This window comes from Sinocyclocheilus grahami, unplaced genomic scaffold (genome assembly GCF_001515645.1).
Source record: "Sinocyclocheilus grahami isolate Dianchi unplaced genomic scaffold, SAMN03320097.WGS_v1.1 scaffold433.1, whole genome shotgun sequence".
NCBI classification, from domain to species: Eukaryota; Metazoa; Chordata; class Actinopteri; order Cypriniformes; family Cyprinidae; genus Sinocyclocheilus; species Sinocyclocheilus grahami.
The window spans coordinates 587,321-610,083 of record NW_015505612.1 but is presented as its reverse complement, the minus strand read 5'-3'; the positions used below and the strand labels follow the sequence as shown (position 1 = coordinate 610,083).

The 22,763-nt window shown below is 35.0% G+C and overlaps 2 protein-coding genes across 3 annotated transcripts in view; both read right to left on the bottom strand.

Annotated features, from left to right (window-relative positions):
• Nucleotides 1–1,180: 1,180 nt before the first annotated feature.
• Nucleotides 1,181–6,784, bottom strand: tdo2b (tryptophan 2,3-dioxygenase b). Of its 2 annotated transcripts, XM_016233533.1 has the most exons (12): nucleotides 6,699–6,784; nucleotides 6,466–6,568; nucleotides 6,217–6,307; nucleotides 6,040–6,110; nucleotides 5,522–5,649; nucleotides 4,062–4,248; nucleotides 3,828–3,935; nucleotides 3,614–3,725; nucleotides 2,493–2,550; nucleotides 2,291–2,370; nucleotides 2,111–2,201; nucleotides 1,181–1,797 (listed from the first exon to the last, which is right to left on the bottom strand). In XM_016233533.1, exons 1-12 carry the CDS (start codon nucleotides 6,731–6,733, stop codon nucleotides 1,638–1,640), a joined length of 1,224 nt encoding a protein of 407 aa, XP_016089019.1. In that variant the 5' UTR covers nucleotides 6,734–6,784; the 3' UTR covers nucleotides 1,181–1,637. The 2 variants fall into 2 exon arrangements, with proteins under 2 accessions (XP_016089019.1, XP_016089018.1); XM_016233532.1 differs by lacking the exons at nucleotides 5,522–5,649; nucleotides 6,040–6,110; nucleotides 6,217–6,307; nucleotides 6,466–6,568; nucleotides 6,699–6,784 and adding an exon at nucleotides 4,833–5,106.
• Nucleotides 6,785–7,068: 284 nt separating this feature from the next.
• LOC107551802 (probable cation-transporting ATPase 13A3) overlaps nucleotides 7,069–22,763 on the bottom strand; it is a 50,334-nt gene continuing 34,639 nt past the window's right edge. The window contains exons 27-35 of the mRNA XM_016233531.1: nucleotides 21,396–21,492; nucleotides 20,651–20,723; nucleotides 20,234–20,399; nucleotides 19,894–20,078; nucleotides 19,391–19,479; nucleotides 17,707–17,787; nucleotides 14,994–15,086; nucleotides 11,250–12,507; nucleotides 7,069–7,082 (exon numbers count right to left, since the gene is read on the bottom strand). Coding sequence (XP_016089017.1) covers nucleotides 12,307–12,507; nucleotides 14,994–15,086; nucleotides 17,707–17,787; nucleotides 19,391–19,479; nucleotides 19,894–20,078; nucleotides 20,234–20,399; nucleotides 20,651–20,723; nucleotides 21,396–21,492 — 985 coding nt within the window. The 3' untranslated portion in view covers nucleotides 7,069–7,082; nucleotides 11,250–12,306. The remainder of the gene's footprint in view (nucleotides 7,083–11,249; nucleotides 12,508–14,993; nucleotides 15,087–17,706; nucleotides 17,788–19,390; nucleotides 19,480–19,893; nucleotides 20,079–20,233; nucleotides 20,400–20,650; nucleotides 20,724–21,395; nucleotides 21,493–22,763) is intronic.

Here is a 22,763-nt window from a genome sequence, read left to right as displayed (position 1 = left end):
GCCCATCTATCTATCTATCTATCTATCTATCTATCTATCTCTGTCTGTCAGTGCAAACTACTTTTTCTGTCAGACCCAATGACTGTGCACTTCTGTTATTTTCTATGTGAACACAGGTTCATGGCCTCTGTATTTGTACTGGATTGTGGACAGTGCAGTTAATTTTTTAACAGAACACATGTTGTTTTCCTACATATTACACAAATCACCATAGGCCGTTACTGACCACCACACAGCTCACACAAGCTTTATGTGTAGAGGCAAAGTGTACTACAGGTTAACCCTGAAGAAGACTTGAAACAGCTGAATAGAAATATCAATCTGGTCATAACTTTTAGAAAAAAATTCTTGCATGAAAATAGCTGTCAAAAACAGATAGCATATACTACTTTTAAGATACTGTGTCCAAAGAGTTTTGAAATGCTGTTGCGTAAAGTATCTTTTAGGGGATTCATAGACATGTTTTTGTCTTAGATGACAAACTAGACATGTATGAGAGCAGTATAAATCAAGCTTATAGAGTGGGCAGAGCAGCAGGGTCATAGTGTTTGTCATGAGACAGAGAAAATCTTAAACTGAGGTGGGTCTCAGCTTTATATTCGCTTCACAACTTGTTTTATTTAGATGGAACAAGTTACAAAGGATTTGTTGAATTTATTTAATCTAAACCAGTTTCATTTTTATGAAAAAAAGGATGACAAAAGTCCTCGTTTGTTAACATTAGTTAAAGGATTATATAACATGAACAACGAGGAACATATTTTTATACCATTTAGTAATGTTTTTTATGTTAGTTCACAGTGAAGTAACTACTGTTAACAGATACAACTTTTGATTAAAAATAATGTATTAGTAAATATTGATATTAACCTTCAAGATAAACAGATTATGTCGAAGTATTGTTCAGTATTAGTCCATATTACTAATATAGATGTTAACAAATAAAAAATTATTGTGTTACCGAAAAGTCTTAGGGTGTGCGATAAGATATTAGCATAATATCTTTTTCTAATGATGAAACAAAATGCCTCTTCCCTAATTTCATTGATTTGGAGCATATGATTTATTTTTATTTTTAAATGGCACCCTTAATTCAAAACGAAAACACTAGAACATTTGAGAGTGACAGCGGTCAAACAAATATTTACCAACAGAAGACGGTGACCTGGGCTGGAGAAAATTCTGGAAAGAATTTAGTATTTATTTTACAAGTAGCATAAAGAGGAAATATAGCTTTGTATATTAATGTTGTGCACAGTATCGTCACTTAAAACTAAAGCATACAATTTGCATTTCAACTGTATAGTCCAAATTACATTTTATATACCATTGTTCAGCTTACAAAAATATATACTTACAAATGATCAGACAAATCTATGTGCTTCATTCAAAAATATCTTTTTAGTGGTACAAAACAGACATTTTTTTACATAAACGCTTAAAATATAAATAGCATGTACAAGATTTCTTGATTTTTAAAAAACATATATACACAGTTTATCTTAAGAGAAGTTTCTAGTTCTTCAGTATCTCAGTAAATCAATCAAACATGTAAGTGGAACAAAAAAGCACAAACTTTGGCTGATCAATACAAAGTACTTTCTTAGTACAGCCTTTCATTTTATCGTCTGATCTTTCTAATCAGAATCCTCACTGCTGCATGAATTGTACGAGCTGTCATAATACTCAGCCATGTAGGGAAACTTATGGATGCTTGGGTTCAGTTTGGGCACCCAGGAACGAGGAACCAGGAATGTCGCGAGGTTGAACAAATCCACAAACACTTTGTAACGGTCACTGAAAGATGAGAGAAGGAGGCATCGCTGATTTATTAAAAAAAACGTCATTTTATTAGCACTTTTCAGGGGTTAAAGTGTTACTGTTTATGACAGATCTTTATCACGGTGTGAAACTCCCATAAACACATTAAAAATGTGAATAAAAGCCTTTTATCAGCGTCAAACACTTGTAAACCATATTAGTGGAGATAAGAGAGCATTAAGGATCATAACCTGAGATAATTATGAGGAAATGGGCTGTCGAAATAACACAAAACCCAAAAGTAGTTTAGTATTTCAGACTGACACAGTGTCATTAGTGAGACACAAACCTGACAGTGGCGCGCAGGTAATGGTAGCCTGAAGATCCACCTGTCCCTGCCTTACTCCCAATCATTCTGTGCACCATACAGACATGGTTATCTGGAGGGAAAGGTTTGGGATGTTAGCGTGGGATCTGGCTGCAGTATATGTGGAGCTCCCTGAATGAAGGCTCAGAATCAAAGACTTACATCTCCACTTGGTCATGAGCGTATCGATCTCCATCAGTGCAGTCAGGAGCTGGAAGGGCACCTGGAATCGAGGCTCTTCCCTGGAAGATGAAAAAAAAGTAAGGATGAAGATCTCCACTGTAAAAATACCCTACACTCTAATGCACAAAAATGATATTTCTATGAATATAGTGGATATGGGATGAAATGTAATCATACATACCTATAGAAATTAATCATTAGAGCTCCCTGAAGGGCCTTGTAAGAAAGTCGCCGTTCACCTTTTGGAAAAAGATTGAAACTCTTGTTTTCATGCACCATAGTTGGTAAAAAATGTGACCCAGGACCACAAAACCAGTCATAAGATGTATACATCATCTGAAAGCTGAATAAATAAGCTTTCCATTGATGTATGGTTTGTTAGGATAGGACAATATCTGGACAAGATACAACTATTTGAAAATCTGGAATCTGAGGGTGCAAAAAAATCTAAATACTGAGAAAATCACCTTTAACGTTGTCCGAATGAAGTTCTTAGCAATGCATATTACTAATCAAAATTAAGTTTTGATATATTTACGCTAGGAAATTTACAAAATATCATCATGGAACACGATCTTTACTTAATATCCTAATGATTTTTGGCATAAAAAAAAAAAAGATAATTTTGACCCATACAATGTTTTTTTGGCTATTGCTACAAATATACCCCAGCGACTTAAGACTGGTTTTGTGCTCCAGGGTCACAAATACTTTCAAAGTAGTAAATAAAACAGACTCTTGGACTATGTTTTAAAATAAAATAGTTTTTCAGTCTTTACTATAAAAGTTTCATTTTTAATGTTTTACTTGCCATTATTTGTCAAATTTACTAAAAACTTCTGAGCGAAAATAGTTTAAAAGTAAATCCTACACCATTTTTTTTTTCAGTGTAGTATTGAAATGGATACTATAAGGTCTTGGTAGTGTCCAAAACCATGGTATTACCATCATTTTACCTTTGTATAGGTGAAATTATTTATTTTATTATTATTTTGAATTAGCTTAAATTTAGTTACATTTTTAGTAATTTTTATGCACTTTTGTCATTTTTATTAGGCTTTTTTCTTTTTCTTTTTAAATATTACTGTTTAGGTTTAATTCAGATTCACGTCCTGTTTCTTTATTTCCAGTTAGGTTCCACAGCCTTGACAACAAACTGCAGTATGTTTATGTTTTTCCATCTAATATTTATATTTTATTTCAATTAACAAAAATGTATGCATAGTTTTAGTTAAAAATAACAACCCTGCCTATAATCTACACTACACTAGTACTGGCTAAGCATTGTGGGCCAATCTTCACCTTTGCTTAAAAGATGCTCATGGCGTTTTGGGTCAAACAGGGCGGTAAAGATCTCAGTCTGTTTGTTTAGTTCAGCCAGAAGGTCCTCCTTCACCTCAGAATCTTCCATTTTCTGTAAGTCAAAGCAATGAGTTAAACTTGATAACTAACATTATTGAGAAAAAGGAATGGAGAAAAAAAAATCACTGTGATCGGAAAAGAAAGCAGAACGGACTTCCAGTTTGTGCTTCTCAATCTTGAGACCCTCTTCGATGTTGGCTTGCAGTTTTCCCCAGAAATTAAATCCATCATTTTCCAGTCCAGGAGTCCTCTCCAGCCATTTCTGCAATAGACATAATAACATATAACTGAAGTAGCATATTAATTATGCCAAAAGTATTGACAAAATTCATTCTTTTTATACAGAATATCCTGGATGGGTCTTGAACCTGAAGATGAGAGGTTTTACCTCCACCAGCTGCAGGAGAGTGGGTTCCTGCTCTGAACTCAGCAGCGTCTCGCTCTCTTGTCCATGGAAGTTATCTCTGTAGTGTCGCCGGTTGTAGGGGACTCTCAAATGATCCGCCACACCAATCTTAGCCTCCAGAAGACGGAACTGAAGACTCTGGAACCCAGAGGCCGGGGACAGATACTCCCTACAGCCCATTAACAACATCTTAAACCAGTGAACAAATCACTCAAACCATTTTTTCTGGATTGACTGATTCACTGAAAAGATTCAACTCATTCATCTACTTGTTTTTTTTTTTATGTCAGTGCAAAATGTGAAGTATATCATCACCCAGTGACTATAAGGCATGAAGATATTAGGATATTGTAAACATTAACATCATGATTTTTTGTGAAGCTGCTTTGAAACAAAGTATTGTGGAAATCACTATACAAATAAAAAAAATTTTTTTGCTTTATTTTGTAAAATTGAGGCCTGTTGTTCAGGGATGTTTGAGCTTAGGCCATCCAAATCTCATGAGAAAAAGTATGTATTTTATGACGTGGCGATTTTGTATGAATTAGAATGATGTGATTCATATAGAAACATACAACTTTTAGAAAAAAAACCCCATGAAGGTTCACCCTAAACCTGACTGTTAGTGGGGCGTGAGTAGATCGTATGCAAACATATGAATGCGGTCATATGAATTCATATAAAATAGGCAGCAATTTGCCAAAATGTAAAATAGCTATGAATTGACATGACTGTGTCGACGAAGGATGTTACCTGAAATCAAAGAAGTCCAGGGCCGTCATAGTCTCCAGGACAGCAAACTGCTCCACCAGCAGTTTGAAGATCATGGTGATCCTGTGGATCCTGCTCACCACCTTCAGCATGTTTCTCTCATCCCGGACCTGTGGACAAAGTCCACATTTAATCATTTTAAAAAATATTATATATGCACCTTCTCTCTCAAAAATAACGGTTCCAAATGGTGGTTTTTGCAGCGATGCCATAGAGGAAGCATTTTTGGTTCCCCGAAGAACCTTTCAGGTTTTTCCTTAGTGTGAAGAACATTTTAAAAACCTTAAGAACCCTATTTCACTATAAAGAACCTTTTGTGGAATGGAGACGTTTCATGGATGTTAAATGTTCTTCATGGAACTGTCGATGCCAATAAAGAATTTTTATTTTTAAAAGCTGTAAAACCCAAGGAACAATCAACTCTTCTCTTTTGTATTTTATGACGTGGCGATTTTGTATGAATTAGAATGATGTGATTCATATAGAAACATACAACTTTTAGAAAAAAAACCCCATGAAGGTTCACCCTAAACCTGACTGTTAGTGGGGCGTGAGTAGATCGTATGCAAACATATGAATGCGGTCATATGAATTCATATAAAATAGGCAGCAATTTGCCAAAATGTAAAATAGCTATGAATTGACATGACTGTGTCGACGAAGGATGTTACCTGAAATCAAAGAAGTCCAGGGCCGTCATAGTCTCCAGGACAGCAAACTGCTCCACCAGCAGTTTGAAGATCATGGTGATCCTGTGGATCCTGCTCACCACCTTCAGCATGTTTCTCTCATCCCGGACCTGTGGACAAAGTCCACATTTAATCATTTAAAAAAATATTATATATATACACCTTCTCTCTCAAAAATAACGGTTCCAAATGGTGGTTTTTGCAGCGATGCCATAGAGGAAGCATTTTTGGTTCCCCGAAGAACCTTTCAGGTTTTTCCTCAGTGTGAAGAACATTTTAAAAACCTTAAGAACTCTATTTCACTATAAAGAACCTTTTGTGGAATGGAGAAGTTTCATGGATGTTAAATGTTCTTCATGGAACTGTCGATGCCAATAAAGAATTTTTATTTTTAAAAGCTGTAAAACCCAAGGAACAATCAACTCTTCTCTTTAAAAGCATACTTATTTTAGGTGGTGTCCTGTCCACAACTCAATATTCATTTTGTTCGTTTAACTCACGTGCTTTTTAATGAATAGGTCCCGAACTGAATCAAGCTCCCATAATATCTGCTTAAACCACAACTCGTAAGCTAAAAGAGAAAACACAGGATAACAGTCAGGATTTGTGGATATCGAACTGCAAAATGTTTTTGCTAACAAGTTTTCATATAGTATGAATGCACAGAAATAGATTACCTTGGTGGGTAACAATGAAAAGATGCTCATCGTGGATTTTGTCACCTTTCTCTTGACTCTGCAAAACTTGAGCGTTCAGCACCTTGTCAAGCTAACAGCAAACAGATTGAAGTTATGACACCTTAATGCATTTCAGCTTTTCTTGCTGTGGTTAAGTCATTTTGCAGCAAAATAGGGTTAAATTTAGATATGAATAATTCAGATTTGGATCAATACAGATGCATCTATTATGGTTGATGACTTTATTACCTGTAGGTATTCTCCATAGACAATTCCTCCTTTAGTGGCTTTGTTGATGCCCTTTTGGGATTCATCCTCTTCCTCTGCCTGACTGGGCTTACTGGTAAACAATCTAATTTTGAGATAAATAATATATATTTTATTTTTTACATTTTCTTCAGGTAAAAAATAAAAACATTGCATTTTATTTTGATTACATTATATTTCATTTCATTTGATTTTGACAGGAATTAAAAACTCACTGATGCTTTCTTCCCAAAAAAGGACATCCACTCATGTTTTTCCTCAAAATGTCCCCAAGGTTCTGGGTGCTTCATTGCAAAGTGAAGCATTTAAAGATTTGCAGTGTCCAATCAGATGCTGGACAGCCAAACCCTGCCTATCAAAGCAAACACACAGGGTAGGCATGTGCGTGTGTGTGTATGAGAGTTTGTGTACAGTTTATGATTTGATTGTTATGGATTTTTTTTTAATCAAGCCATTTAGAATAGGGTTGTTTGAGTTGTAGTTAATAAATAAAACTAAAACCATTTTTGTTACTTGAAATAAAATAAACGTTAACTGGGGGTGGGGGGGTTAACGTTTATTTGGAGCAATAAAAAAAAGAAAATATGTATATATATACACTTTTTTAAATATAACTTTTTTTATTCCAGCTACCTGCCAAAGTAATATTTCTCTTTTTCAATTTAACTTGATGTATTTTATATATTTATATATATATATATATATATATATATATATATATATATATATATATATATATATATATATATATATAAACAAAAACTAATAAAAACTACAAAAATCACACAACAAAATTACTAAAACTTTTCAATTAAAAATTTAAAGTACAAAAGTAAGAACTAATTTAAAATATGAATTAAAACTATAATAGTATCACAATGATCCTAAAAAAAAAACACTTAAGAAAAAAAAAAAAACCACGCGCTTGTGGAATATTTAATTTGGTTACTTGCCGTGTAATGCAGTCTTGAAATTCAGGAATACACTCATTTAAATGTTCTTTATATTGATAATATGCTTGTAGCTTTACGGCTTATCTTGCATTCAAAGTGTACTTGCATTTAGTTTTTTTCGCATTAGCTTCTACACTAATGGCAGGTAAATATTTACTTGTCCGTATGGTCTTAACTCTTAAAATTCAACAAAATCAGCCAATGGCAGTGAGTGCACGATGGTTAGAGGGGTTTATCACAACAGGGTCATGTGTTGTTAACAGAGAAGCTAATGCTGAAAATAAATAAAACTGCAAATACATTTTGAAAATGAGATGAACCATAAAGCTACAAGCACATTATCAAAACGAAGAACATTTTGACCAAGACTGCATTACTTGGTCAGAAGTAAATGAACATCAAATTAAATACTCCACAAGTACATTTAGCTGTGGTGTTTGGGTATCCACTATCTGGCAGCTTTAAAAGTCACTTAAATGAATAATCAAACCCTCCAAGTCACTGAATTTTACTGAGAGTGGTCATTTGTGGATCATAACAAGCCTGGTCGTTATATAAGAGCAGACATTTGCGGTCACATATGTTCCTGTTGGACCAGCATCCTCAAACAAAATATCAGCTGGAGCCCGACCAGAACGCCTGATCTAAAAACTAAACAAATCAATATTTCAGAGACAGAGCTGGAGGCCAAAGAGTGTCGCATTTTCAATGGGGGCTTAAGTCGGGTTAATGTATAAATTTATGGACAAACACACACACACACACACAAAAATCACATGCTGTGACACATAAGCACTACTGACGCAGGAAAGGGTTCACAGAAATGTGGCGCTTAAACAAACTGACCTTGACAATTGCTCGGGTCACATGATGTGCTTGTCTTTTGAACCCTTGCAAAGAAACCAAAACACATTAAAAGAGCCGGACATACAGGGATTTCTATAGAGCTTAGAGGTAGCCACCGTTTGAGAGCCAGCAGGTGAAGATCCCAGTGGAAGATCCTGGTATAGGTGATATCATGAAAGGACTGCTCACCCTCACTGAAAATGTAATGGCTCTATTTTCTCCATGGTCAGTGTTTTTCTACACTTCTCTCCCTTCACACTACTGCTGCTGTCTGTCTGCTATCACGTCTACTGGAAACCAAAAGAAATGGATGTCAAGTTAAGTCATTCAGAAATAAAACAATAACCAAAAAGCAAAACACAGAACCTCTCAATGCAGGAGTCACACTAGATAACTAAATGTTAGTTTCCGTTTTAGATTTTGCTCATTTATTGCACAAATTAACGGCACTATTCTAGTAAGTGTTTGACTTTTGATTACAATACGAGTCAACGGTTAAATTTCTTTGAACAAAATTAATATTTTATTCAGAAAGGATGCATTAAATTGATCATAAATGACCGTAAAAACATGTTACAAAAGAAAAAAAAAAGCTAAAAAATGCTTTTTTTAGTCTTTCTATTCATCAAAACAGTAACAGTATCAAATACAATATCAAGGAATTACAGGAAATAAAAAGAAAACAAGTATGATTGCCCTTGTATTGAAAATGACAATAAATGACCAATTACAATGTCCATCAAAAGTCAAACACACTGCTTATTCGCATGAAGTAGATGCAACAAACTATTTTGTCTTTTGCTTCCATTACTTTTTTTTTTTTCCAAAGTGTGTGGGGCTAAATAACATCCAAAATACTAGGCATATTGTAAACATTACCTGCTGTACCCTAGTTAGGACATGGTAAATAAATAAATAAATAAAAGTCTGCTAAAGAACAGGAACGTTTCTCAGATCCCATTTTCTCAATGAACATAAATCTGTTTTTGACATTTATTACAGAGAACTAAGAAGGGAAGGAAAAAAAAAAAAAAGGGAGGAAACCTTATTATATTTATTAAAGCAAATAAAATAAATATAAATAAAACGGATGTATATATATATATATATATTTTTTTTTTTTTAACTATGGTGACATTTTACATCTCTCAAAAATAAAAAGTGGTGGGATTTAGTATATCTACCGAACATCACCAAGAATACAGACCCACATGATTTTTCCATATTTATTTAGCATTAATCAATACAAATACACACATTTCCCTGAGGAAATTAACCACTCCAGCTTTAAAAGAACCAGTGGCTGAACTTTTGCTCATGTTTGATAACACCGTTCTCACATGAAAATGAATACAACATATGGTACAAGATGAACAAGCAAAAGTAAAGGGTAACAATGTGAACTGAATTACCTCCAAGTAATCAAACACTCTTATTCCTATGCGTTCGTATCCTATAGATCTGCAGATATGACATACAAGTGAGGTGAACATGGCCCCAGTTTTGGAAAAATCACTTTTCAGCACATATATGATTGCCATGGAACATAAAGAGTGACATGGCGGATATTTCAGTGTGCATCTGAAAGAGTGAAAGTGAACAAAACCAATAAAACTGTGCATAAGGTGTAGATTTGTTATTGTGACAGAGGATTTAATGATGTTCTCCTAGGCCTAGCAGCAACCTACTGCCTCCTAGAGGAAGAGAAACTGACTGTCACACCACACAGTTCAGATAAAGACAAATGAAACTATTTAAAAAAAAAAAAAAAAAAAAAAAAAAAAAAAAAGAAAAAAAGCAAAAAGCAAAAAATAATAAAATAAAATCAGCATTAATTAAAAAAAGAAAATAATTTAACATTCCCCAATACCAAAAGCATTCAGCATTGCATTCACATTTGTTAATTGCATATTTATTAAAAAAAAAAAAAAAAAAAAAAAAAAAAAAATCAGCATTAATTAAAAAAAAAAAAAAAAAAAAAAAAAAAAAGATTGTTGTGTTTGTTTATCCATCGTTCATAGTAGATGGTGCGAGCAGATGCTTTGAGGTGGTAGTTAATAAAACTTTATATAATAAAAATGTAATTGATCGTGTCACCCAGGTCAATAAGAGCAAGGTGAGTTTTTTTTGTTGCCTCATTCAAGGAATGCCCAGCAAACACGTTTATGATATAAACAAACATACTGATACAATATCGGACAAATACCGTTGAAAAGAACACATTGCAATTATTTCAGATTCTCAATACCATTTCAAAAATCAAACAGTACCAAAGTATTGCAGAAATGGAGCAATAAAAAGACAGACAGATTCAGCCCTTTTTCAGATTAAACTGAAGAATTAAAAATGCCCCATACAGCAAAATAAATCAACATGAATTTGAAGACCAAACAATAAATAAATGCAAACATGGAAGAAAATCTGTGATCAGATTGTAAGATTTACTGTATGAACTTCAACTTCATGGAGTCCTTTTTAAAAATTTGCACATTCCTTTGCTTTCAAAGAACATTTTAAGGTTCATGTAGAACATATCTTTAATAGGTTCACAAATTGTATTCTTACATATTACATACATATTATTTATTAAATGAAGTGCAGTCCAATAGACATGCAATTGGTACTTTTTTTTTTTTTTTAAATAGTACAATTTTACTATTGAATCATTTTCCATCTGCGACTTTTTTTGCATGTTAAAATCCATAAAAAAAAAAAAAAAGGACACTGACCTCAAAAAAGCACTATCAATGGCTTGGATTTTTTTGCAGAGCGACAATACAAACTATCAGGTAAAAAAACCAAGGTGATCACCTGATATTGCTTAGTGGTTAATTTCAGGAACAACACTTGTATGTATGTATGTATATATATATATATATATATATATATATATATATATATATATATATATATATATATATATATATATATATATATATAATAAACAAAACAAACAAACAAACAAACAAACATGTTATTCCTTCAAAAACCAAACAAATACATAAACCAAAAAAATATACACAGACAAACCAGCAAGTTGAGGATAGTTGAATTGGACTGCATAAATTATGCAAATAAATCACATCTGGAAAGATGGAAGGGACTATCTGCAACATTTTGAAAAACCGTTTGTTTTTATGATTTAAAAAAGTTGCTTTTTTCCCTAGATTAGCAGCAAAACCGTTAACAAGTCATGCACAAGTAATACTGTTAACTGGCCAATTTTGAGTGATTTCATTGGCAGTCTGATTTGATTTGGATCGCAAAATTTCCCCACCTCACACAAAGACTCCAGGTTAAAGGTCCATCATTTGTACTTTTTCCTAACGAATGTGCCCGAAATTTCTCAATCAATGCACCTGAGCCCCTTCCAGCCGATTCCCAGTCAAATTCCCACAAATGTGTCATTGCAAAAATTGCATTTTTTTGAATAAACAAGACTTGACAGTTTTCAGACACTGTTTTCAATGGAGAAAAAAAAAAGTTTCAAGATGGCCCAAAATCAAAACCCATCGCCAGATACTGCGCCAGGAGAAGTGAACAAAACACAAATGACTTTCACAATGTTTGGCCTTCCACAACTAAATTCCCACCTCGATTCTTCCATGGGAAGAGATATGAAAAGTAGAGATCAGGTCTAATTATATATCTACGCCGATATATTTGTAAAAATGAGCTGGCTGTAAATTAAGCTGAATCTTGGATTCTGTGAGCCACTAGAGTTTGGTTTGTTCCACATGCAGCGATGGTTTCCAAATTGTAGCATGCAGCCTCTGCCGCAAAACCTGTAGAGATGATTCAATACTACATTAACAGGACGACGCTTGAAATCCAGTGAAGAGCCTCCGTGATATCCGTAGGAGAGCCACAGGTCCATAAAATCATGGAGAAGGTGATCTAAAGAGCCACATTTGGTTAACGAGTTCATATCGGTTTTAACAAATTCATTAATTTGACAGTTTCAATTGTTTAAAGGAATCCCTGGTGATTTGAACGTGCAATACGGAGTGTGTTGGTGGAAATGCTAGGAAATGGCCTCAATCTGGTAAGAGCAGTCGTCCGGATGAGGGGTAGGTTTGGCTTCAGTAGTGCTCTTAGGTTTGGGAGGCCAGTCGGGATCCACACTCAGCTCTTGGGCCAGGTGCATGTACCGAGCCTTGGGCACTTTTTTCTGCCGGCAGCAGAGCCAGGAGAGGCATTTAGTTCCAAACAGGACTATTCCTCCCTATAGACACACACACACACACACACACAGGCCAGGGAGGAACACAAGGGGAAGCGGAGAGGAAAAGATAAGTCATCTGTTTTTATAATTTCCTTCAAAGGACAGAATTCAAACCTGCAATGGAAACACTAAACTATAACAAAATAAAATGATAAATTAAAATATAAATCTGGAGAAACAGATTTGGTTTGTCTGTACAGTATATGTCATGCCTCTGCGCACATGCAAGGATAATGACTCTTTATGCTTATTCAAATTAATACCAAATTTCAATGAAATATAGATGCTTGCTTTAGCTACTTTTTAAGCTCAAATGGCATTAAAAAGAATGTTCCGGGTTCAAATCCATAGCGTGCTGTCAGTTGCCACAAAAAAATATTTATTTTGACTTGTCTTAAGTTTTTAAAAACAAGCAAAAGTTGTGTATAAAGTAATGCACTGAGATGTTAAAAAACGTATGATGTAATGACGTAAGCATTATAAGTGTTAAAATGGACCTAGTGTGACAAAACCACTAATAAACCAAATGCACATAGCTATATCCATATTTTGACCCTCTAATTCCACACAATGTGTGCGCATCCACTTACAGGAATCAAATTGGTAAAGTATGAACAGAAGTTCATTCACCTGTTGGCATATTTTGGAATTTGCTTTTCATTTTGTAAACCATTCTGGAGTTCCTGCTCCATGGGCAATTTATGCTTGTTTTCACATCCTTGTCAAAAATTTTTTGGTGGTAATCAAAGGCAGGCCACAGATACTGTCAATAGAGCTCGTTTTTAAACCCGGAACATTCCTTTAAAGGAATATCCCAGGTTATTTGCAATTTAAGGTCTATTTTAACTTAATGTCAAGCTCAAAAAGGTAAACCAAGTTACTTTCTCAGTATCAGTGTTGTTATTTTTTACTAAAACTATTAAAAATCATTTTATAAAATTGTTAAAATTAAAAATAAAATAAAAATCACATTAAAAAGCCTACTAAAACTTCAATTAAAATTAAGTAAATAATAAATTAAGTAATTAAATAAATTAATGATCAAATTCAAAATATAAATAAACCCTTTATCAGTATAACCTATACTAAAAACAGCACTTAATACATGTATGAGGACACCACAAAGATACGTGATGTTTCTATCGTTGAAGCACGTTTTACATGTGCTTTTCAGATGCAACCTTAAACACTTAAATTGGTAAACTTCTTGGTAACCAGACGTTTATCCAACTATAAAAGTAGTCCGACTCTAAAAGGGTGATTCAAGCAAGTAAAAATGACTGCCTGTGACCATCAACAGCAGGCCTGACTCATTTTGAACCCTGAACATTCCTTTAAAGGAAAATTCTGAATTATTTACACTTTAACGTCTATGACAAGTTAAATATACACTGCCGTTCAAAAGTTGGGGATTGGTAAGATTTGAAAATGCTTTTCGAAGAAGTCTTATGCCCACCAAGGCTGCATTTGTTTGATTTAAAAAATGATAAAGATCACTGTAAAAAAAATAATAATAATAAAAAAAAAATATAAAAAAATTATTATTATAATAAAATAATATATTTTTTTAATGAATCTAAATTTTGTTTTAATAGAAGTTTCAAAAGCAAAAAATATCTGAATAATAAGGTATTCATTTCTTTAAAATAAATAAATAAATAATAATAATAATATTTCACACACACACACACACACACACACACACACACACTGTATATATATCTTACTGACCCTAAATTTTCTAACATTAGTGTATTTAAAAAAAAAAACGAAACCCAATTGCTTTCACTTACTATGTGAGGATACCAAAAATTTGACTTTTTTTATATAAAAGACTAGTTACACCGTACACAGAGCTGCAAATTCTACATTAGCTATGCAAAACCAGTAGCTCCTCCACAAAAACATAAATGCTTTACATAGACATTAAGTTGCAAACAACCCGGAATGTTCCTTTAACCAAACCAGATGCTGAAATCGACACACAAAACACAATGCATCAGAAGTTTTGCGATTCACTGTGTTAGACGATAAACATTGCTCTGTTTGGCACATACCTGCACCGTCATTGCAAACACCCAGTTAAAACAGATGCATAGCTTACACACGTATGCAGTAGTTGCCACTACAGAAGGAGCATTAGAGGAAAATGTGGGGAAGTGGGGTAATCGTAAGCCCCCGGAGCCAACATGGGGCACAAGAGAGCGTTCAGAAAAATCATGTTGGCGCATGCAAGACCAAACGTTAAAACAGAGAGCTGGGTGAGAGGGAGAGAGAAGAGGAGGAAGAAGGTGAGGGACAAGAGGGTGCACTAGAGAGCGTTCAGAAAAATCATGTTGGCGCATGCAAGGCCAAACGTTAAGACAGGGTGCTGGGTGAGAGGGAGAGAGAAGAGGAGGAGGATTTAGGAAAGGGGGAAAAGAGTGAAAGTGGACACCAGGAAGTGAAAAGGAAACGGTGAACAGAAGTGTCAGATTTTTCCCAACCTGTGGTGTCGGGCCTGCAGGGGAGATGCCATAGCTTCCCTGCTTGTCTCTGCTGAACACATGCTTCCATAAGATGACGTCAAGCACGACGGTCTATAGAATATCGCAGTAGGGCGGAAAGAATGAAGAGAGCTACGGATCACATGGCTAGCAAAAGATTTATGGTCATCATTTGTTTCTGCTTTTTCCTTGTCAAGAGCAAAACTAAATACATTTCTTGAAAGGGCAGTGATTCTTTTGGATTGTGTTAAAGAAAAACAGAGGAGGTGAGAGAATTATGTTATTCTGCACTAAAAGTCATCAGTTCATTGGCAATGAACATACAGCGAGATCACAGGATCGGGTCCCAATGATTGGCTGCTGCGGTCTAGTGTTCTACTGATTGACAGGTGAGAGAGAACGGCTGAAAAGGGGCGTGATCTGTAGTTAGCACCAGGAAGTCGTACGATCTAAAAGGTGAAGCAAACAGCCACTATGCCACTACGATGATTGCTGGCATTTCTTAATCAGTGTGAGGAGCTTTCGCCCAAAGATGACAAGAATAATTTGACCCTTTATTTGGGATTCAGAGGGAGAAGGAGCTGCTGATGGAATCACACGCTGTACAGGGTAAAATATAAATGCTGTTTCCTTATCCTGTGAATCAGCCTCAGCAGAGTGGAATTGACTTCTGTATAGGGATGGGAATCGTAAGAAATTTTGGCTCCTGAATTTCATAAACGATTCTTTTAGTGCTTTTAGTAACTGATCTTAATACCTTCTAAAAAGTTCAACTTTTGTCTCATCAGTCCACAGAATATTTGCCCAAAAGTCTTGGGATCAAGATTATTAATCAAGATATTTTTTGGCAAATGAGAGACAAGCCTTTGTGTCCTTTTTGGTCAGCAGTGGCTTTTGCCTTGGAACTCTCCCATGGTGTTTTTAAAGGGTTAGTTCACCCAAAAATAAAAATTAGCCCACAAATTACTCACCCTGAAGTCATCCTAGGTGTATATGACTTTCTTCTTTCAGATGAATCCAGTCGGAGTTATATAAAAAATTGTCCTGGCTATTCCAAGCTCCAAGCTTATCATTGCAGTCTGCAGGTGTTGCAGTGCTTCAGTCCAAAAGAAGTTAAATAAAAAGCGCCCATCCATAAAAATAAAAAAAAATGCATTTTTGTAAGAAAAATAATCATATTTATAACGTAAGAATCAATTTAATCTAGCTTGCGCTCACTGTTGTAAACGGAAGCAGTTCCGGGCGGATGACATATGAGGTCAGAGTTATGCATGCACTGCTCAGAAGTGACGAGCGCGGAAGAGCAGGGGAGAGATCAAAACAAAACAACGGTCACTAATTAGAAGTACAAAACAAGGATTTGTAAGAAAGAATGTCAGAGGAATTTGATATAAGCCAAGAGGAGACTGGTTATCCTTTGCTAAAGTAAGGAAACTTTGCTTCCTTTGCTCCTGTAAACAAACGTTGGTTTTCACGAGACTCACCGGCACATGCGCAACGCCAACATCTTGCGTCATCCTCCCGGAGCTGATTCCGTGTACAACTATTGGCGCATTAAAGTGATTATTACGTTCTGAATATGGATATTTTTCCTACAAAAACGCATCGATTTGCTACAGGAGGCCTTTGTTCACCCCCCGGAGCCGTGTGAGGCACTTTTTTATTTTATGGATGGGCACTTTTTATTTCACTTCTTTTGGACTGAAGCACTGCAACACCCACTGACTGCAATGATAGAGCTTGGAATAGCCAGGACAATTTTTAATATAACTCTGACTGGATTCGTCTGAAAGAAGAAAGTCAAATACACCTAGGATGCCTTGGGGGCGAGTAAAACACAGCCTAATTTTCATTTTTGGGTGAACTAATCCTTTAATTCCCCAACCTTGAATTTAACAAAAAATACAATATTGAAATGCAGTTTATTTTCATATGTGAATATACATAAGTAATGTGGCTGATGTAACAGTCTGACGTCCCTACTTACCTCGATAAAGACAGACACTACAGTGTTGCCCAGCACGATGAGCACCATAGACACACGCCAGCTCAAAGGAACACATATGAGCTGAGGAGAATGTAGACAATATAATTAACAACTTAAACGAAACATATACACTATCATTCAAAGGTCAGTTAGAGTAACATCAAGCAAATCAGCATATTGATTTCTGAAGGATCGTGTGACACTGAATACTGGAATAATGGCTGAAGAAAATTGCCATCACAGGAATAAATTATATTTTAAAATATATTAAAATAGAAACATTGTAATACTGTTACTGTAATTACTGTTTTTACTATTTATTTAATATTGAAAATGCAGCCTTAGTGAGCATAAGAGAATTCTTTCAAAAACATTAAAATCGTATAAACCTTTGTTAAAACATTTGAACGGTAGTGTATGTCTAGGTTTTTATAAGGGCATGTGTGATAATTATTCAAACCATAATCCATATATTAAAATAGGCATGGGCCGATTACCAGTTTCAAGGTATACCGCGATTTGAAAATTTCACGGTTTCAAAATAATATTTTGAAACATATATTTTGAATATATTAAATAAATAAGAAAAATTTTTTGGGTGAACTAATCCTTTAATTCCCCAACCTTGAATTTAACAAAAAATACAATATTGAAATGCAGTTTATTTTCATATGTGAATATACATAAGTAATGTGGCTGATGTAACAGTCTGACGTCCCTACTTACCTCGATAAAGACAGACACTACAGTGTTGCCCAGCACGATGAGCACCATAGACACACGCCAGCTCAAAGGAACACATATGAGCTGAGGAGAATGTAGACAATATAATTAACAACTTAAACGAAACATATACACTATCATTCAAAGGTCAGTTAGAGTAACATCAAGCAAATCAGCATATTGATTTCTGAAGGATCGTGTGACACTGAATACTGGAATAATGGCTGAAGAAAATTGCCATCACAGGAATAAATTATATTTTAAAATATATTAAAATAGAAACATTGTAATACTGTTACTGTAATTACTGTTTTTACTATTTATTTAATATTGAAAATGCAGCCTTAGTGAGCATAAGAGAATTCTTTCAAAAACATTAAAATCGTATAAACCTTTGTTAAAACATTTGAACGGTAGTGTATGTCTAGGTTTTTATAAGGGCATGTGTGATAATTATTCAAACCATAATCCATATATTAAAATAGGCATGGGCCGATTACCAGTTTCAAGGTATACCGCGATTTGAAAATTTCACGGTTTCAAAATAATATTTTGAAACATATATTTTGAATATATAAAATAAATAAGAAAAATAAGAAATAAGAAAATATAATATTTTGAGTAGCTAATATTTTCCGTTATCCCGTTCCTGCGGTATGCGCTGTTTTTCATGTCTCCTCAAAGACTGAAAGTGTAGGAACCCCTCAGGTTGAGTGCAGTGTAGAGAGTAACACGACCCTCCTCCTCCTGTTGGTGCGAGCGCGCGGTCAGTCATGTGTGTGTAGGATGGCCGAACTTAAGGAGCTGCCCATGGAACTTACGTGATCGGCAACTGGCCGTTTTTTGTCTTATTGCAAGCAAGTCGTCTCTGTTCTGGACTTGCACAAACTGCGTTGCTATGCAATCGTTTTCCAAAATATAATTTATGTGAAAATATGAAGTCTGTACATGCCCGTTAACAGAGGCCAGAGACATTGAAGACGGACGCACAGAGAAAAATACTGTAGCAGGCAGATCACTCACGGGTCACATAATGAACAAACTAATCCTCAATATTGATTTAGAGGTTTAAATGAATGCATCTCTGAGGGGAACTGACTGTCTTCAGAAAAGTTTACGTGGTATTTTCTTTTCATCTCGTCTCTGTATAGTTCATATTAAAGCAGTGTTTCAGCGGTAACCAAGGAAACGCCGTATCTGGTGTTCCATGAGCGCCTCCTGCTGTCAGAGAGTGAATCTGCATCATTCAGAGCATCTGCTGATTGCTTTGTTCAGGCATGTAGTATAATTTCACAAAGCAAGTCAGAACATTGTTTTTGCTTCAAATTTGGACATTATTAAATCAAATTATGTATATGAATTATATAACTAAAATTAAATAACTGTAATTACAGATTTAGGTTAAATAAAGTTGTCAGGCTTTAATTTTCTTCTTTTTAGGAAACAAATCAAAGAAAAAATAAACAAATTATATTGTTCCTAATAGTCTGTATTTTGCTCCAAAACAAAATAGATTGTGTTCAGTGGGAAAAAGTTAAATTTTTTTTACCCAGTCATTTAAAAATAACACATTTTAGAGCTGTAACGACAATACCGTGATACCTTTGCTTAAGGTTATCATACCGTCAAAATCTCATACCGGCCCATGCCTATATTAAAATAATCAATCATTACGAAACAAACGTACCTCTAAAAATTTATCGATTTCAGCAACTGGGAAAAACATTATGAAAAACAGGAAAACGATGAGAATTAAAGCAGAGAGGACAAATGGCCCTGAAAGAGAAAATAAATAAATAAATCAATAAAACAGACAACCAGAAACACAATCAATGAAGAGTAACTGAAAACTAAATTTGCATTTCCCCTATTTTCAAGACAATGTCAGACAAAGATCTAACAATTTAGTTTCAATAAGCAAATATCTCTCTAAATTAACTGCACAAAAATATCAGGATGTAAATATTAAAATAAAATTATCAGCAGAGAGAGATAGCAAACATTATATCTATATAACATTTCATGGGAAATGTTCAAAATGTACTCTGAATTATCTTTGAAATTTCATATGCATTAAATTGAGAGGAAAAGAATATAGAAAAGTGTGAGGGATTTTAAAATATTGCTGCTTTGTGAGTTGTTTGTCAATGCACTGCGAATGCATCAAGTTAAAAAAAGGTTCATCCTTACAATTCTTGTAGCTGGGCTGGCGGAAAGGTTTTCCTTTGGAGAAAACAATGGCAACAATGAGGTACTGAAAAGAGGAGACGAAGAAGAGTGTGGTATTCACATCATTCATGATTCTTTCTTTAGTCTGTTCTTCAGTGGAGTTAGTGAAGTCATCCATGTGATGGGGAACAGAGCAGTTGTAGAAACTGTGCATTATAGAACAAGACAAATAAATGACCAGAGCTGAAGTAAGATTATAAGATTAATTTTTAAATAAGGTTAAGTTTGAAAACAATATGAACACTGTTTAAGTGTTGCAGTACCACTAATGACCTGAAGAGAGCAGTGCACTGTAACTCACTCTGGCTTGGAGTACCAGTCCAAATTTTGGATCAAGAGGAAGGCCATGATCTGGAAACCCAGGCAAATGAAAATCTGGGTCAGAACTGAGAAGAGGAGAGGACCTGAGACAAGACCAGAGGGAGGTCTTTGGGCGACAAGCTCCTTCCATGCGGAGTTCAAACTCACTAGGAGTGAGTTGGAAAGCAAATCAGAGAAATTATACAAAATAATCAACCATTTACTTACAAATCAATAATGTACCTCAGTTTTCATGAGCTAAAACTCTGTTAAATCTTAATGTTTATTAACAACATGAAATCACAAATCTTATTGTGCATGATCTAGTGCACATTATTCTAAAGAAAATTTTTGCAGCCATAAAATACAACAGGCACCCCTGAGATCAATCTGAGCTCAACAAGATGATCATACTCACTGGTGAAGACAATTAGAAGAATGATGGCCAAGTCAATGAAGAGAAACTGAAAGTCACCCAAGTTACTGCCAATCTGAAACGCATTATTAATGGATCAGGTTTGTATAAGCAATCTCAGCATGAACTAATGATCTTCTGTTACTCACAAGCACAGAAAGATGTATAATAACGTCTCCGGTTACATACCTAACCTCGATTCCCTGAAACATTGTGAAGCTCATGCTATGGGGTTATCCCACTCCTTCCTTAAATACTGAAGCCTAATTGAATCGCACTGGTAAATCTTAGCGGCCAATGACGCTCAAGCTAGGGATGGAGCCACCCACTACATAGGTCGGCTGAATCTTTCCCTCAGAGTCTTACATAGCTGTTCGAACAGTCAAAACTCGCTGAGGAATTTTAACCAAAAAATGTTATAGACATTTCAGAAATACCCTAAAGAAACGTGACAACTTGTGTGAAATGGGCATCCGATGTCACCTTTAAGGTGTAGTCAATGTCAAGAAGTCGTCTAGAAGTCTTCGATGCTTGCTTTGTGAAGAAAGATTCTATACAGTGGGTGGCTCCGCCCCTAGCTCGAGCGCTCACACGTCATTGGCCAATAAGATTTACCGGCGCGATGCAATCAGGCTTCAGTATTTGAGGAAGGAGGGGGATATCCCTATAGCCTGAGCTACGCAATGTAGAGAGACCAACTTGATAGGGAACTATAGTAAGTAGTTCAGTAAATGAAAGGGGAACTTACGGAGTAGAGAAGGGCAACACTGAGGCATTGAATAATACTGTACAGAGCCATGAACTTAAACACACAGAAGGAGGTGATGAGAGCTGCTCTGCCCTCCCTGTGGAGAAACAACACATGCAAGACTCTCAGCAAACAGGACATTTTGTGCAAAGAACATTTGTCATTGGGAAACACTGTCTACAATGTTGAAGGCCAAAACAAGCACTCTAATGAACTCCAAATGATTTATTTTCAAACCATTCGATTTGAGGCACATCAGCATCATTTACACTAACACAGCATCCTAACCAGTTTCCACAGAAACTAAGCAGTCAACAAAATGTCCTGTCTCTCAATGTGGTTCCTTAAGACAAAAACTCTGATTACTCGCATTATTAAGTTTATCAGCCCCAAAACAATCATAATTTGTTAGTATGATGATTTTCTACTCTTTTTTTTTTTTTTCTTTCTGGCCCTTAGAATTAAACAGGCTGTGTTTGCTATCCTAATCCTGCTTCAACCTTATTACTTTCAAGGGATGGCCTAAACATTTGGGGGGAAAAAATGTAAATAAAATATTAAAATATATATATATTTTTTTTTTATTATTATTAAATGTATATCAATATGACTATATAACAACAGAATTATTAGTTTTATTACAAAATAAAAATATTAAATCTATTAAAACAACAAGAAATATTACTACTGTTATATTCCACTCTAAAATAAACAAAATCAAGTATTTGAGAAAAAATTATTGTGCAGTAAACTAAAATTACAACACTAATATTTATGGCTGTTTTAATTTCTTCATTTTCAAACATTAAACATCAAAAAAAATTATAATAATACAAATAATTTTTATAGAAAAGTTCATGTGGGCCAGTATTTATTGTGAATTTATTTACCATGCAGCCTTTGCCAAAGGCATTGTAAACATGGGATGTGAAAAACATTCACAAGAAAATTTGATTTCTCTTGATATGATGCCTTTAAAACAGAGCTGTGCTGTGGTGCAGTTAGGACACCTGATCAGGTTGGGCACGCAGGTGATGCTGGGAGTTGTGGAGGTGAAGGGAGAAGCCACTGAAGCCTCCAGCTCTGACAGGGAGATCCCAGCATGAGCTCTCTTCAGTGCCTGAGGACGAAATAGACAGACATCATCAGCTACAAAAGACACTTTTAGAACATCTGATAAGCATAAAAGACACACATAACCCTTGAAAACACTTTCAAACAGATTATAAAGACCCTTACCCCACAGTCATTTGCTCCATCTCCACACATTCCAACAAAATAGCTGCAGAAGAGAGGAAAAAAAGGTTTGCAAGGTTTTTCAGAGTGGTACTTTGCAAAACATATGCACAACTAATTACTTATCTAAAC

Excerpts from the sequence above, each read along its gene's own strand:
- tdo2b (XM_016233533.1), bottom strand. The coding sequence starts at position 6,733 with ATGAGTGGATGTCCTTTTTTGGGAAGAAAGCATCA. Across the intron at positions 6,308-6,465 it reads TCTATGGAGAATACCTACAG|CTTGACAAGGTGCTGAACGC; the intron begins GTAATAAAGTCA and ends GTTTGCTGTTAG. Across the intron at positions 2,551-3,613 it reads TGAGCATCTTTTAAGCAAAG|GTGAACGGCGACTTTCTTAC; the intron begins GTGAAGATTGGC and ends TTTTTCCAAAAG.